Consider the following 12,693-nt stretch of genomic DNA (forward strand, 5'->3'; position numbering starts at 1 on the left):
GCCGAGACATTTGTAACTGTTTTTGGAGGTCTCCTAGACTTGAATACTAGGATGAGGGGACATAGCCTAACATTTAGAGCCAGGATGTACAGGAGTGAAGTTAGGAAATGCTTCTACACACAAAGGGTGGGAGATGTTTGGAACGCTCGTCTGCAGACAGCAGTTGATGCTAGCTCACTTGTTAATGTCAAATCTGAGATTGATAGATTTCTGTGAACCAAGGGTATTAAGGGATATGGGGCTAAGGCGGGTATATGGAGTGAAGTCACAGGTCCACCATGATCTCATTGAATGGCGGATCAAGCTCGAGGGGCTAAATGCCACTGCCACTTGCTGCCTCCTGATATGCGCCACCTTCTCCTGCAAGAAAGCGGGACGTGTGTCTGGGTGATGTGCCTGTCATGGTTGAATAGCTGCCACTTTGTGTGGCCTGTGAATTGTGGGTGGGCGGCTTGAAACAGTGGTAATGTGTAAGGGTGAGAGGAAGCATCTGATTGGAAGAGTTGAATACTGATGGAAAGAGTTTGTTGGTATGTGGGTGATGGGGGGTGTAGTCTGTGGAGCAATGGATGCGGCTAGTGGTGCAGTTGGTAGGAGACACGACTTGACAGTTGACCTCACTCACCTTGACCACTCGTGTCAAAGCATTGAACTTCTTCCTGCACTGCATCAATGTTCATGATGCTGTGCACCTGGCATTGATTCATCCCCCACTGCCTCCCACTGCCTTTTGGGCAAATGTCTGGAGGGCCTCTTGCACCCGCACCCCCCAAACCCCCCCCCCCGCGGATATAGGATGTCCGTCCTTCTGTCCACCTCTTGCACGAAGGTCTCTAGTGCATCAGCAGAGAACCTTGGTGCACGATCTCTCGCAGGCCTGGTACAAACTCAGGTCGGCAGATTGGTGAGGTCTGGTGTGCAGATCGGAGGATGTGGGATTTAGTAGTGCGCAACCTTTATTCAATGTTTTAACATAACTCATCAGTGTGTAAACATAGGGATGGGCTCTGCATCTGTGTTTCACATGTGCGATGTCTGATCTCTGCCCAGACTCCGTGCAGATAGCAGACTGTTATTTTCAGCAAATAACAGGTACCAGCTACCTTTAAGAGATTTCTAAGAAACATCCTCCCTTTAAGAGGTGGTGGTGGAAAGTGCAAATTGCATTGATTCCACGAGCAAGGCCTGGAAAGGAAGGCTGATCGCAGGTAAGTGCTCGGGTGGGTCCAAACTTGCGTCCTGCCTGCGGAGGGTCCATTGGGCGCGGGGTACGAGCGCATCGTGCTACTCCCGCCCGAAACGGACCATTATCCAATTTTTCCCCCTAGGGGTTTAGTGAATTCGGGTGTTTCGTATTAGGGGGTTAGGGCTGGGGCTAGGCTTGGGGCTAGGTTTTGGGTTAGGGCTAGTGTTAGAGCCAAGGCTACACGATATTAGTTTAGGGTTTGGGGTTAATGGTTAGGGTCAGTATTAGGGGTGAGGGTGTTGTGTATTTGGGTTAGGTATTAGGGTATGGATCAGGGCTTTAGCGTTAAGGTTAGTGCATTAGGGTTAGGGTTAAGGTTAGTGCATTAGGGTTAGGGTTAAGGTTAGTGCATTAGGGTTAGGGTTAAGGTTAGTTCATTAGGGTGGGGTTAAGGTTAGTGCATTAGGGTTGGGGTTAAGGTTAGTGCATTAGGGTGGGGTTAAGGTTAGTGCATTAGGGTTGGGGTTAAGGTTAGTGCATTAGGGTTAGGGTTAAGGTTAGTGCATTAGGGTGGGGTTAAGGTTAGTGCATTAGGGTTGGGGTTAAGGTTAGTGCATTAGGGTTGGGGTTAAGGTTAGTGCATTAGGGTGGGGTTAAGGTTAGTGCATTACGGTTAGGGTTAAGGTTAGTGCATTAGGGTGGGGTTAAGGTTAGTGCATTAGGGTTAGGGTTAAGGTTAGTGCATTAGGGTGGGGTTAAGGTTAGTGCATTAGGGTGGGGTTAAGGTTAGTGCATTAGGGTGGGGTTAAGGTTAGTGCATTAGGGTTAGGGTTAAGGTTAGTGCATTAGGGTTGGGGTTAGGTGGTGGGGTTCAGGGTTACGGATAGGAATTAGTATTGGGGTACACTGCTTTGGGGTTTTGGTATTAGCTTTAGGTTATTAGCGTTATTGTATTAGGTTTAGAATGTTAGACTTAGGGGTTAAAGGTTAGGGTCAGTGTTTGGGGTTAGGGTGTTGTGTATTTGGGTTAGGTATTAGGGTATGGATCAGGGCTTTAGCATTAGGGTTAGGGTTAGTGCATTAGAGTTTGTGTTAAGGTGAGTGCATTAGGGTTTGGGTTAGGGTTAGTGACACTGAATTAGGGTTAGGGTTAGTTACACCGCATTAGGATTAAGGGTTAAGGATTGATATTAGGAGTAGGGTATGGGGTCGAGTTAGGGTTAGTGACACTGCACCGGGGTTAATGTAACTAACCCTAACTCAAATTCTATCCCCAAGGTGTTGGGGTAGAGGGTTAGGGAGTTAGATTTAGCGTGTTAGGGTGTTAGGGTTGGGGTTAGGGGTTAGGATCAGGGTCAGGGTTGGGGCATAGGGTCACATTCAGGGGTGAGGTGGTTTGGTTCAGGGTTAAGGTTAGGCGGTGAGGGTTTTCAAGTTACAGTTATGGGCTGCGGGTTAGGGTTATGGGTTAGGGTGACCCTCAAGGATGTGAGTTAATTTCTTCATATTAAGCTAAGTAATAATACAATTTCATGGAAATACCAAACGGTAAGAATTTCCTAGTGTTCAGAATCTTCAATGAATTTTGTAGCTCTCGAGTCAATCAGAAAGCAAAACGGAGCACTTTAATAATCTTGATGAAAGTGGTCCTTTTGTGAGTGATGCTGACCTACATCAGACTTGATGAAAGAGAGAAATCTCCAGTGTAATAGAAAAAACATCTTTCCTCTTCAATAAATCCAGCTGTTGCCCAACCAAAAAAAATTAAACACTGTATTTATATTTTCACTTTCGAGTACTGAGTAAGTTTTGCAGCTTTTACGATATCCACATTTTCTCTCCGTTTAAAAAATATGGAAATAATCTTCAAAAATGAACTAAGCCGATTAAAAGGAAATCCGGAAAAAATGGCTTCACACAAAGGGTTCTCTAATGTTGGGAATAGAGCAGGATAGTGAGAATGTGAACTTACTGACCCCACCAGAGTCACAGCGTGGTGATCAGAAGGGGGAATATCGTCCGGGATGAAAATTAGGAACACAGGAATTGCTTGACAAAGAAAGACCAAAGTCCATCTACTTCCCCTTCTACCAGCCTGGTAGTTGCATGATCCAATGATAATGGAGTTGTTGACTAATCAGAGCAATCAATCTCTATCAATGAGTCTACAACAGACCCAGACATGAGGCGAGGAAAACCCCCAGTGGTGGAGAGCATTGGGAACCTCCCGAGCATGTTGCACTCACCACGTGTCATGTCTCAAATTATTCATGTACTCTATCCTAGAATGTTGTTTCCAGAAAGAAATTGATCTAATTTGCATTTGAATGAATTAATCCTAACTGCATCCATCATCTCCTGAGGGAGCCTGTTCCATGGATTCACCACTCACTCATTGAAATATTGTTTTGAATCTGCTCCCCTTCAAGTGCGGGCCGCGTCCTCTGGACAAGCTCAAATGGCTTGTCGTGGTCCTACATTGTCTAATCCCTTTACACAATCCTAAAAACAGCAATTATATCACCTCTCAACCTTCTCTTTTCCAGTGAGGACATGTCCAAAATCAACCGAGTGTTTGAAAGGGAGACAAGGGTTAGGAAGTAAGGGTGGAGAAAGTGGGGAATCGAAATTACAAAATGAGGAACAGGAGGAGGCCATTCAGCCCCTCGAGCCTGTTCTGCCATTCAATTAGATCATGGCTGATCTGTATCTTTACTCTATCTATCTACCTTGGTTCTGTAACCCTTAATACCGCTGCCTAACAAAAATCGATCAATCTCAGTTTTGAAATTTTCAATTGACCCCCGGCCTCAACAGCTTTTTGTGGGGGATTTCCCCTTTGTGTGAAGAAGTGCTTCCTGACATCACCCCTGAACGGCCTAGCTCTAATTTTAAGGTTATGCCCCCTTGTTCTGGACTCGCCCATCAGAGGAAATAGTTTCTCTCTATCTACCCGATCAAATCCTTTAATCATCTTAAACACCTCAATTAGATCACCCCTTAATCTTCAATACTAAAGGGAATACAAGCTGAGTCTATGCAACCTGTCAGACAACGAGCCAAATCGTACATTCCTGTTCCCATGTTTCCATGTCTGTGAAGTTAAGGACTATTGCAATCACTGAATGTTTCATAAATTGATGGATTTTCAGGACAAACTTTAAAAGCTTGTTTGTTTTTTGATGCATTCCTTGAAGTATTAATTCCTAAGTTGCTGTCTCTTCCCCTGCTGTGCTATTGATGTTGTCTGTGCTTTCTCATCTCATCTAGAATGAAATCCCATGTGTTAGAGATTGTTTCAGTGGATTTGCATCGAGTGCTCTTTGCCGTACTCAAAATTAACTTGGGGGGGTGAGGGGGACATAGAGGTGCCAAGTGATCCGCCTTAGAGTGCAGGTTTCCACTGCAAACTGAGTTTCTTATCTCAGATATGAAGAATTTGTATTGTTGAACTTGTTTCAGGGTTCAAGAAAATCCAACATCAAATGAAAAATAAACCAGAATTAGGTTAATAACAACTCAACATTCAGCATCTCCTGCGAGCTTACAAACTCCATTTTGAAGACAATTGGCTTGAATAGTTTGGATCTAACTGGTTGTTTAATTGATAGATTCTCAGGTTCTGATTGTTAAGCCATAAACTCTACTCAATCTGATCTAAAACACTGATACTTGATGAAGTAAGAAAATGTCTTTAAATGCTGTACTGAACTGATGGTTCCCTATAAACTGTGTCGAACCTGTGCTTGTCAGCTGTTTAATGACCAACGAATGACATCAGTCTTGGGGGAGGTTGATGTGAACATTTTGGGGTTGAGGTGGCTCCAAGGGTTAGTAAAGGAATCCATCTTGTATGAAAAGAATTCCTTTATATGAAATTCCAGTTTTATATTAACCTCTATGGTTGAACACCTAAGCCTTGGATTTCTGTAGATGGTTAACGGTACAATTTCTGTACAGAGCTCGTGAGCAGTCTGCTTCTAAGGCCAGGTCACACGCAGTTCACATTTAGAGATTAAGTTACCTGTAACTAGCCATAATAATTCATTGTATGTCTGGATAGTGCTAAACACCAGTCTGTTAGTCTTGGTTAGTGGTGGTTCGAAAGATATAAAAATGGCGAAATTGTAATGTAAGGTTGGGTTTGGGGCAGGCTTGATGGTTCAGCTGGTCTTTTCCTGCCTGTCATTTTCGTATGGTATTGACATCTTGAGGGTTGAGCTTAATGGACTGTAATAGGACCGTAAGAGATAGGAGCAGGAGTAGGCCATTCGGCCCCTCGAGCCTGCTCCGCCATTTACTGAGATCATGGCTGATCTCATTTTTACCTCAACTCCACTTTCCCGCCCTTTCCCCGTATCCTTTGACTCCCTTGCTGATCAAAAATTTGTCTAACTCAGCCTTGAATGTATTCAATGACTCAGCCTCCACAGCTTTTTGGGGTAAAGAATTCCAAAGATTCACGACCCTCTGGGAGAAGAAATTCCTCCTCATTTCCGTCTTAAACAGGCGACCCCTTATTCTGAGACTATGCCCCCTAGTTTTAGATTCCCCCATGAGGGGTAACATCCTCTCAGCATCTACCCTATCGAGTCCCCTCAGAATCTTGTATGTTTCAATAAGATCTCCTCTCATCCTTCTAAACTCCAATGAGGATAGACCCAACCTGTTCAATCTTTCCTCATTAGACAACTCTTCCATACCCGGAATCAACCTAGTGAACCTTCTCTGAACTGCCTCCAATGCAAGTATGTCCTTCCTTAAATAAGGGCAGTAGAACTGTACGCAGTACTCCAGGTGTGGTCTCACCAGCACCCTGTACAGTTGTAGCATGACTTCCCTGCTTTTATACTCCATCCCCTAGAAATAAAGGCCAATATTCCATTTGCCTTCTGGATTACCTGCTGCAGCTGTAATGTGTGCAGCAAAGTGTCCTTTGTAATCTTGAGGTTAGCCGTGAGTGTGTAACATTTAGCTTTTAATATACGGCAAGTGTTTGCCTAAATGCCACTGGGCACAGAATCAATGTAATATTACAGAACTTACCTTCCTAACAGTCTCCTTGGATTTAGATGTGTGTAGCTTCCCATTTTACTTTTTGTGCAGTGTTTAGTTTGCGGTAGAAATGTTGTCTTGCTTTTATCTCATTGCTCCACAGTGGTGATCCTGAATATTGCAGACAGCAGAACCAAAGAGCTGTTGGCCAGCTACCGTGTACCTGTCACCTACCTGCAGATGTTTCATCATTACCATATCGAATTGATACAGGTAAGCTCTGCAGGTGGATGTGGAAGATCTCATGACTCTATTCGAAGAAGAGCAGGGGAGCTCTTCCTGAGCCCTGGCCAACATTTATCCCTCAACCAACATCGCTAAAAACAGATTATCTGGTCATTATTACATTGCTGTTTGTGGGATCTTGCTGTGCGCAAATTGGCTGCCTTGTTTCCTAGATTACAACAGTGACTACACTTCCAAAAGTACTTCATTGGCTGTAAAGTGCTTTGGGACATCCTGAGGTTGTGAAAGGCGCTATATAAATGCAAGTTCTTTCTTTTCTTTCTATGGAGGTAATACAGAATCATAGAATGGTTACAGCACAGAAGGAGGCCATTAGGTCCGTCGAGCCCGTGCTGGCTTTCTGCAAGAGCAATCCAGCTAGTCCCACTCCCCCACCCTATCCCCGTAGCCCTGCAGTTTTTTTTCCTTCAAGTACTTATCCAATTCCCTTTTGAAAGCCACGATTGAATCTGCGTCCACCACTCCCTCAGGCAGCTCATTCCAGATCACAACCACTCGCTGTGTAAAAAAGTTTTTCCTCATGTCGCCTTTGGTTCTTTTGCCAAACACCTTAAATCTGTGTCCTCTGGTTCTCGACCCTTTTGCCAATGGGAACAGTTTCTCTCTATCTACTCTGTCTAGACCCTTCATGATTTTGAACAACTCTATCAAATCTCCTCTCAACCTTCTCTGCTCTAAGGAGAACAACCCCAGCTTCTCCAGTCTATCCACGTAACTGAAGTCCCTCATCCCTGGAACCATTCTAGTAAATCTTTTCTGCACCCTCTCTAAGGCCTTCACATCCTTCCTAAAGTGCGGTGCCCAGAACATATGATAGAAGTTATAAATAATTATGAAAAGATGGGAGAGGCTAGATAGAAGATGTTTCCAATAGTTGAGGGATCCAGTGTGATGCAGCACGGACCCATATACACCAGGAAAGGCCAGGTTCCATCACTGGCCTGTGCTGAGGCGTGCAGTGAGAAAGCTGCAGTGAGTCTCAGCATTCATGGGCTCAGGGGAGAAATCGGCCAGCATTCATGGGTCAGCTAGAGAATTACGGGTTAATGCTGTCAGCCCACCTTTCCCTTTCAGATCCTGTGCACTTCCAGCATTTTCTGTCCTTAACGCTGAAATTCAGTTCACTTCTCTGTGCTTAGAATGGGTCAGCTTGGCTCGGTTGGTACCACCTCAGTCAGAAGGTCGTGGGTTCGAGTCCCACTCCAGTACTTCATGGTCAAGGCTGACCCTCCAGTGCGGGACTGAGAGAGTGCTGCCCTGCTGGAAATGCCTTCCCCTTCAGATGAAATGTTAAGCTGAGGCCCATCTGCCTGCTCCGTCAGTTCAGGTGGATGTTATAGATCCCATGGCACGATTCAAAGAAGAGAGAGGAGATCTTTTGGTGTCCTGGCCAATATTCCTCCCTCAGCCAACGCTGCCAAACATCGATTAACTGCTTATTTATTCAATTGCTGTTTGAGGGACCTTACTGTGCACACAATGGCTGCGGAATTCACTTCATAACAGTAATTGTATTGCACTAGTAATTTATTGTATGCACTTTGGGAGGTCCTGAGAAATGTGCTATATAATCATTATTTTTTATATTCATTCGTGGGATGTGGGCGTCGCTGGCGAGGCCGGCATTTATTGCCCATCCCGAATTTCCCTTTCTCCTGCTCTCAACAACAACAGCAACTTGCATTTATATAGCGCCTTTAATGTAGTAAAACGTCCCAAGGCGCTTCACAGGAGCGATTATCAAACAAAATTTGTCACCAAGCCAACATAAGGAGATATTAGGGCAGGTGACCGAAAGCTTGGTCAAAGAGGTAGGTTTGAAGGAGCGTCTTAAAAGGAGCAGAGAGAGGTGGGGAGGTTTAGGGAGGGGTGGGACGGGAGGGGGTGGGGTGGAGCAGCCTCTAAAAATCTGCATTAATGTGGTTTCTTGGTTGACTTGCTAAAGCTCATCTCTAGGGAATGCCTGAATGTGACTGTGAATCAGGACAGGGATTTGACGGTGTTTCTATCCTTGACTAGAGCACAATGTTCCAGCTGTACTGTTTTTAAGCCTGTGTTTCTTTTACTATATACATAATTAATTTTATACAATTATTAAATATAATATTAAAAGCAGTAACAGTAACAAAGTCAAGCAATTAGTGAAACAAATGGTGCAGCCTCCTACAGCGTGTCCTTCTAGTCCCTTCTCCCTCATGTACTTATCTAGCTTCTCCTTAAATGCACCTATGCTATTTGCCTGGGCTCTGTGGTATATGTGCTCTGAGTGTCTGTGTGGTATATGTGCTCTGAGTGTCTGTGTGGTATATGTGCTCTGAGTATCTGTGTGGTATATGTGCTATGAGTATCTGTGTGGTATATGTGCTGTGAGTATCTGTGTGGTATATGTGCTGTGAGTATCTGTGTGGTATATGTGCTCTGAGTATCTGTGTGGTATATGTGCTATGAGTATCTGTGTGGTATATGTGCTGTGAGTATCTGTGTGGTATATGTGCTCTGAGTATCTGTGTGGTATATGTGCTATGAGTATCTGTGTGGTATATGTGCTGTGAGCATCTGTGTTGTATATGTGCTATGAGTATCTGTGTGGTATATGTGGTATGAACTATATGTGCTGTGAGTATCTGTGTGGTATATGTGCTGTGAGCATCTGTGTGGTATATGTGCTATGAGTATCTGCGTGGTATATGTGCTGTGAGTATCTGTGTGGTATATGCGCTGTGAGTATCTGTGTGGTATATGTGCTATGAGTATCTGTGTGGTATATGTGCTGAGTATCTGTGTGGTATATGTGGTGTGAGTATCTGTGTGGTATATGTGCTATGAGCATCTGTGTGGTATATGTGCTATGAGTATCTGTGTGGTATATGTGCTGAGTATCTGTGTGGTATATGTGCTGTGAGTATCTGTGTGGTATATGTGCTGTGAGTATCTGTGTGGTATATGTGGTGTGAGTATCAGTGAGTACACACATTGGTTTGAATTACGTTCGAGACTCCATCCATCTTGAATTGTCATTCTGGGGCTTCCCTATTGGAGCTGGCACTGCGATCAATCCCCATGTTTATTGGTATCTGATTGATGTTGATTTTATTTTTTGTGCCTCTTTCCCTCCCAACTCCACCCCCCACACCCCCACCCCCCCAACTCCAGCCCCACCCCTGCGTCCCATCTGGCGTTCGTTTATATGCCACCGTCGTCCGAAAAGGCAGCGTCATTCCTCGGCAGGAAGGGTTCGCTTTCACTGGCTTCGAGGTGGGACCCGCACTGAAATCGGACGTGTGCGACGAAATAACGTATTTGGAAAAAAAAAACCACACCAAAGGATCATTGAAAGAATTCTGATATTAATCTAGGCGATTCCACTGTGGGTTAGCCACAATTCTCCATTTGTACAAAATAATATTCGCTTTAAAAAGCGACCTTATTTACAGATGTGATAACGCTAAACATGTATTTAGAAAACTGAGAAGGGCATCTGTTACTCAAAGGATATTAATATTAATGCATGCAGATGTTAAGTTAGTGTGACTGTTAATTGCTCTGATCCAGAAAGTACACTCTGGGTTATTAATGTCAGATTACTGTGTTGCTTTGTAAACTTTTCATACTATCCCGTTTCTATTAATGGGTTAACGCCTCTGAAAACAGAATCGAGGGGGAGGAGCTTGAGATGAACACATCTTATGTTTGTATCCACGGTGTAATTTCAGGCCACCGCGGCCCCCCCTCACCTCCCTGTGCCTGCTGATTCCTCTGGTGCCATGGCAACCGAGGCGTTAAAAGCATTACAAATTCAATCATTATCAAATGCTCCTGTCTGAATCCTCAGGTTGGCCTGTCAGACCCCCTTTTTTTTTTACACTGAGGTTGTGCGGCTGATGGGCGTCACCGACGGCCCCGGGCTCTCCACCGTCGATGACGTGGGTCTGTAAAGGCGCCATCGGATTCAGGGAACTGGTTTCGCAAGGAACCAATGCGGGAGAATTTGTCCGTCGCCCATTCCACTAATTCAGCTAACTGAGCCTCTGCGTCGCAGGGCAGATCCCAACTACAGGCCCCACCGAGCAAAAGGGGGAAGAGCCTAGACAGAAATTTCTGTACACACATTGTAGCCCTGATGGGGCGGGAGGGGAGTTTCCTCAAAATGGCGGCAGTGGGGGGGGTGTCGAGGTGCGTTCCCGACACGATCCTGCCCCTCCCACCCCCACCATTTTAACCAGGCAGAATTTGGAGGGCCGCCCGCAGGCGGGGCTCTGCTTGACAGGTTGCCGTCGCGGCCTGATGATGTCATCGGTGCCGCGCCGCCATTTTAACTGCAGCAATCGGGGGGCCCGAAACCCGGCGGGAGACGAGGGAGCGTCCAGGGAGAGGCCGAGGTAAGTGTTCTTTTTAACAGGTTTTTGCGAGGACTCCTTGTGGGCCAGGAGGAGCAGGAATTCTCCTGCACATCCCGCAAGGGATCCTTGGGCCTCCCTGGCCCTCACCCCCCCCCAACACTAACCATATGCCGATCACCATCCCCTTGGGTCCCCGATGGCGTCAACTCATGCCCCAATTCCCGCTCCCGCCCACTGGCGTTGACGTCATTCCCGCTGGTTTCGGGCGGGAGACGGCTCGGCGCTATTTAAGTGAGGCCCGGGAGTTAAAATGGCGCCAGGCCTCATGCTAAGGTTGCCAACCCTCCAGGATTGCACTGGGAGTCTACCAGAAATGAAAGATTAATCTCCTGGACGCTGCTGCGAGCGAAACCCCTGGAGTCTGTTTACTTTCCGACTGGCCTGGGAAAGCAGTGCGTCGCAAGGATGGACATGTTGGGTGACCAGTCGACCAAGGGCAGGAGTGCAAAGGTCGGGCGGTTGGAGGAAGGACATCAGTGATGAAACCTTCAGGAATACGTTCAACCAAAGTTGGCAACCCGACCTCACCTGACCTCTGTATGGGGCGGGGGGGGGAGGGGTTTCCCATCTGCCCCAGCACCCTGTCCGTCCCAAATGCGCCCCACCTTAAAGTCGGGGCTTCTATGTAAGTGCTTTGTAAAGGCACTAGTAACGGTCGAACGATGGAGAAGATTGTCCGAAGGACTGCTGGAAATCGGAAGGAACAGAAAATGCCGGAAGGACACAATCGGTCAGTCAGCATCTGGGAGAGAAATGGTTGATGGGTTTGGTGCAAGAGAATGTTAACCTGTATTTCCCCTTCTTAAATTGACTGACCTTGTGTGTAATTCTAGCAAGTTCTGTTTTTATTTCAGTAGTGATGAAGTCGCAGGGGTATGGCGTCCAGGAGTTTGGGATAGGTCAGCGGGTTGAAGGAGAGGGCTAAGGGGATACTCCATCTTGTTTACTAAATGGCTTTACGTTGCTGTCAGGTTCTTCTTCGAGCTGTGGAGAATCCACTGAAGGATCCCTCGGGCCCACTCCTTGCGGTGGCTAGAATAGTACCCGACTATGAGTCCTACAAGTAAGTGTCTACATTACAACAATCTCACTGCTTAATACCTGAAGTTACAATATCCCTACACAATTCACAGAACCACACAGGGTGCAAGCTGACTCCAGCGCTCAAATGTGAAAGAACCTCGTTGCGTTGGACAATGTGCCGTGAAGCGTCTTGTAACGCTCACTGCGAGTTGGATGTAATGCTCAAAATTGGAGTGCGAGGCGCCGAATGACAATGAGGTTTAAAATCTCTGACTAACCGTTCCCAACAGCTGCTCCATCTCCGAGGCCTGGATTTCTCAAGATATCTTTCTGATATTCGAACTGACTGGCAGTGGTTGTCATGGAGTCTGAGCACACTACAGTCACGTCTACGCTAATGGTTACAATGATTGCCAGAGAGATATGAAAACTGTACTCAGGACTTGGCTTTGGCTTTAGTTATCAGTTGGATCTAGCATTCACTTTAGCTATTTACAAGATCAAGCACTATATCCAGAATGTGTGTATGCATACATCTGCCTCGAGGTGAACGCCAGGTAGGGACCCAAGCTGTTCCATCATTACTTATTAATCTTCACACCTTTGGTGGGCTTTGACCCTTCACCTAAGTCTCTCAATTAAAATCAATGCAGACACAGCACAGCCTATTTTGTGGAGCATCATTATTTATATGTAATGTGTTCTTGTAGATTGATGTACGTTAATTGAGAAACCTAGGTGAAAGGCCAAGTCCCACCAAAGGAGAGCAGAGTAGTGAAGACC

General features: G+C 45.8%; 1 protein-coding gene across 1 annotated transcript in view; it reads left to right on the forward strand.

The window, feature by feature from the left end:
• The window catches only part of ccdc33 (coiled-coil domain containing 33), a 220,256-nt gene that overhangs the window by 112,683 nt on the left and 94,880 nt on the right, over positions 1-12,693 (forward strand). Inside the window, exons 6-8 of the mRNA XM_067973542.1 lie at positions 6,345-6,454; positions 9,641-9,742; positions 11,859-11,950. Coding sequence (XP_067829643.1) covers positions 6,345-6,454; positions 9,641-9,742; positions 11,859-11,950 — 304 coding nt within the window. The remainder of the gene's footprint in view (positions 1-6,344; positions 6,455-9,640; positions 9,743-11,858; positions 11,951-12,693) is intronic.

This window comes from Heptranchias perlo, chromosome 38 (assembly GCF_035084215.1).
Source record: "Heptranchias perlo isolate sHepPer1 chromosome 38, sHepPer1.hap1, whole genome shotgun sequence".
Lineage (NCBI taxonomy): Eukaryota > Metazoa > Chordata > Chondrichthyes > Hexanchiformes > Hexanchidae > Heptranchias > Heptranchias perlo.